The sequence below is a fragment of the Penaeus monodon genome, chromosome 24 (genome assembly GCF_015228065.2).
Source record: "Penaeus monodon isolate SGIC_2016 chromosome 24, NSTDA_Pmon_1, whole genome shotgun sequence".
Taxonomy (NCBI): Eukaryota; Metazoa; Arthropoda; class Malacostraca; order Decapoda; family Penaeidae; genus Penaeus; species Penaeus monodon.
This window is the reverse complement of record NC_051409.1, coordinates 24,835,218-24,838,629: the sequence shown is the minus strand read 5'-3', so window position 1 is coordinate 24,838,629 and position 3,412 is coordinate 24,835,218. Positions and strand designations below refer to the sequence as shown.

The window sequence follows — 3,412 nt, the reverse complement described above, 5'->3', positions numbered from 1 at the left end:
TAGATTGTAGATATCTGTGAGCTGAAGGGTTTCTTCATCTATAGCATGAAGAGAAACTCGTACCTTATCAGGCGCCAGGGAATTTCTCCTGCTGAAGCCGCCAAGGATGCCAGATGATCTATCACTGCTTCTGTCCGTCTGGAAGGAAAAAGTCCATATTTTACCATAAAACATTCTGATTTTTGAAGAACGTAGAGGCTTATAAATTTGAAATTACTTGAGACTACAAGTGAATATTAAATCACACACATTGCTAGTTTTGACTTACTCTGGAAGATCTGGCATCAAAATCTAGCACACCAAGTTCATCAAAATTTTGCTCTGATTTTCCATTCAACAGATCCTCAAAGACACGATTGGTGATTTCATCTAAACTGCCTCTCTTTTTTTGACGAGCTGGTTCTACTCCCCACTCTGCAGAAAAATCAGTACAGATTTTAATTAGACAATTGGATATCAATTTGATACTCCTATACTGATAAATATTACATTTGCATCTTGGTCTTTATGCTAATAGAAATAATGCTAAAAAATATTAAACAACAATACATACATAATATCCTCCTGACATTACTTTTTGAAACCTAACTATTTAAAGAGAAAATTACAAAATTGCTCTACACGACCTACCTTTCACTTCCTCCTTGGTCTGCACTACTAGCCTATCTCCATCCAACTCATTCACATGGCATTTTAGGTTAACTCCTTTTTCTTCTCCAACCTGAGAAAAACAATAAATATGGTTATAAAATCAACAGGAAGATAAAAACTTGAGTCTTTGAAAACTGTAACTGATACAAACAGGATTACTGTCACACTGTTGATGTTTCCAAAAACACTAGATATACAATGAGGTTCTTCAAAAGATGATATGTTGAGTTCTATACTTGAATCAATCACTGGTTTAAGACATATGAAAACTTATCATTACTGAGCTCTCAAGACATAAATGGAAATAAAACATATAATGTTTGTGGAAAAAATATGAAACATTATTATGAAATATATTTAAAATATTCATTCTTACCCTAAAATCAAACATGTTACTGAAACTCACCTTATGAATGGTCATGAGGTCGAGCTTGTAACCATACTTGTGCAGAATTGGTTTAAGAACTTCATTTGCAAGTTTATTTGGTTTAGCTTTAACACATACAGTTTTGCGGTTGGGAAGGTCCAGACGGAAGAGAATCCTTTGCTCAAGCCTGACCTCTAGTCCTCCCAGCACAGAGCTGTCCTCTGTCTTCTCCATCAGCTTGTAGGCAGGAGACTAAAGTGAGTAAACACAGGCAACACCGTGAAAGAAATGGTAAAGTACATCATATGTATATATTTTTTTTTAATGTAAGAAGACTGTTACATTGCATTAGATTATGGGTCAGTACCTTGTCTGATTTGTGTTGATACACATCAAAGGTAGAATAAGAGATTCCTCGGCGTTCTAATAGCCTCGTCAGTAGCACCTGTATGGACTCCCCAGGACGAACAGCCACAACAGAGTTGCTGAGATCAGGCAGAATGACGCGACATCTGTTGCAGCCTTCACTTCCACTTAGGCTTCCAAGCTCACCACTTGTAAGGGACTGTAGGGTGATACAGAAATTGTCAGTTACAGTCAGTACAAAACAACAGACATTGCCTCATAGTAATCATGATTTTCATACATTAACTAGAAGATAAACAAAACCTATATTTTCATCTAAGTGCTACTATATCATAAGAAAAACAAAGAAACTGCTCCTCAATAACAATCTTATTCTTAAAAAATTCTTGTGTCATATCTTATCACTTACATATAATAAAAAGCTTGTCACTCCTAGCCTTTTATCAACTTAAGAAGACAAAATTATAAAAGCCATCTACGTATAAAGTAGATTTGCCACACGATACTGTATCATTCAAGTTTAGTGTAACATGCAGCATCTGTCAACCAAAGTTTTAGTATTCAACTCACAGAAAACTATGAGGAGGAAATACAGAGACAGACAGACAGACATATAAATAGAGGGAAATAATATCACTTACTTCTTTGGACACAGCTCTTCTACCAAGCGCAATATCAGAGGAATTGAGAGATGTTCGGCTTCCACTCATATCAGACCGCACACTGGAGGATTCAGAAGGGTTGCGTTGACCCATCTTCTTCCTCCGCCTGTATTCTGCTTCTCCTCTGTCCTTGCTCTTGCTGCGGTCCTTTCGGTGCCATGGCAAGAGGGATTTCCTGCGCCGTTCATCAGCATCTGATTTGCTCTTCTTTAACTGCAGTGTACATAAGCCAATCAGCATTATAAGCTCCTCCAATTAACTGCTACTGTATAAATAAAATAATGTATATAACTCACACAAGTAATTCTTTCATTCCTGGCTCACAACCAACAAACCTTAACATGGGAATCCTCTTGAACAATCCTAAGGTCAGGGTCAAGTGTTTCATCTCCCGGGTATGGCAGAGTCTGGCCCCTTATGTCTCGTGATACACAGTCCTTGTACAAGTTTGACTTCAAGAATCGTGAATAACTGTCAAACTTCATGAGATTGAAGATTTGCTTCTGTGCCTGTAAAGAAATCATTTACATTTTCCATTAAAAGAACATAAACAAGAAAAAAAAACTACTGCATGAAAATTATCTCCTGATATAAGAGCTAAGTAAATGTCATAGATTGGTACTAAAAACCAACATTATGATAACTTATTCAGCATTTTATTACAGAGACACCAGAACTAATTCATAGAAAAAGTGTGTTAATCTTGCTGAATACTCACATAAAAATTCTCAAGCTAGATTAAAATTCTTACCTGTGCAAAGAGGAATTCATTAGGAGAATGCAGACCATCTTGAGCATCCTGTCTTGCCTGGGAGTCAACATTGACAGGTTCTGAAGCGCCAATGCACAAATGTCTCTCAAAGATCTCTTTGGCCATGGCACGTAGTTCATCAGAGTTGGACAAGCGTTTGTATCGCTCACAGGCAGTCCAAAAATAAATGTTTTCATGACTATATTCTTTTTTCAGGAACTCCTGTTGAAATACAAAGATAACATGTTTTAATGATCTAACTCTTGCAGACTGCCAAGAGAACCAAAAGCAATGTTTCTCCTCAGAAGATGGCTAACTTTGTCTTTTAGTATAGCATAAAGTTTGGATGTACTCAATTAAGAAATTAAAATATGGGTATAATGAACACAAATGTATTGCTCATAAATATCCTGCAATATCTATAATGTATCAGTCATAAATATATACTTACAGCAAAAGTGTGTAACCCTGCAGGGTCTTCCAAGAGCTTCTCAAAGGAAGTGGCCCAAGCACCCACTCTCCCAACATCAATTCCTCTCTCTGATGATACGCTGCCTCCTACTGAACCACAGTCCCCATCTAGAAGACTATGTGGGGCAGATATCTAAAAGAAAA

The 3,412-nt window shown here is 36.9% G+C and overlaps 1 protein-coding gene across 5 annotated transcripts in view; it reads right to left on the bottom strand.

The window, feature by feature from the left end:
• Positions 1 to 3,412, bottom strand: part of LOC119588664 (regulator of G-protein signaling loco-like) — a gene marked incomplete at its 5' end in the record, with an annotated part of 12,444 nt that overhangs the window by 4,010 nt on the left and 5,022 nt on the right. For 3 of the 5 annotated variants that reach the window (XR_005230127.1, XM_037937300.1, XM_037937298.1), the window contains 9 exon segments: positions 64 to 138; positions 269 to 414; positions 631 to 721; positions 1,058 to 1,270; positions 1,386 to 1,583; positions 2,026 to 2,259; positions 2,382 to 2,555; positions 2,798 to 3,019; positions 3,249 to 3,401. Coding sequence is in view for 3 of the 5 variants with exons in the window: in XM_037937300.1 (XP_037793228.1) it covers positions 64 to 138; positions 269 to 414; positions 631 to 721; positions 1,058 to 1,270; positions 1,386 to 1,583; positions 2,026 to 2,259; positions 2,382 to 2,555; positions 2,798 to 3,019; positions 3,249 to 3,401 (1,506 nt within the window). 5 annotated transcript variants of the gene reach the window in all.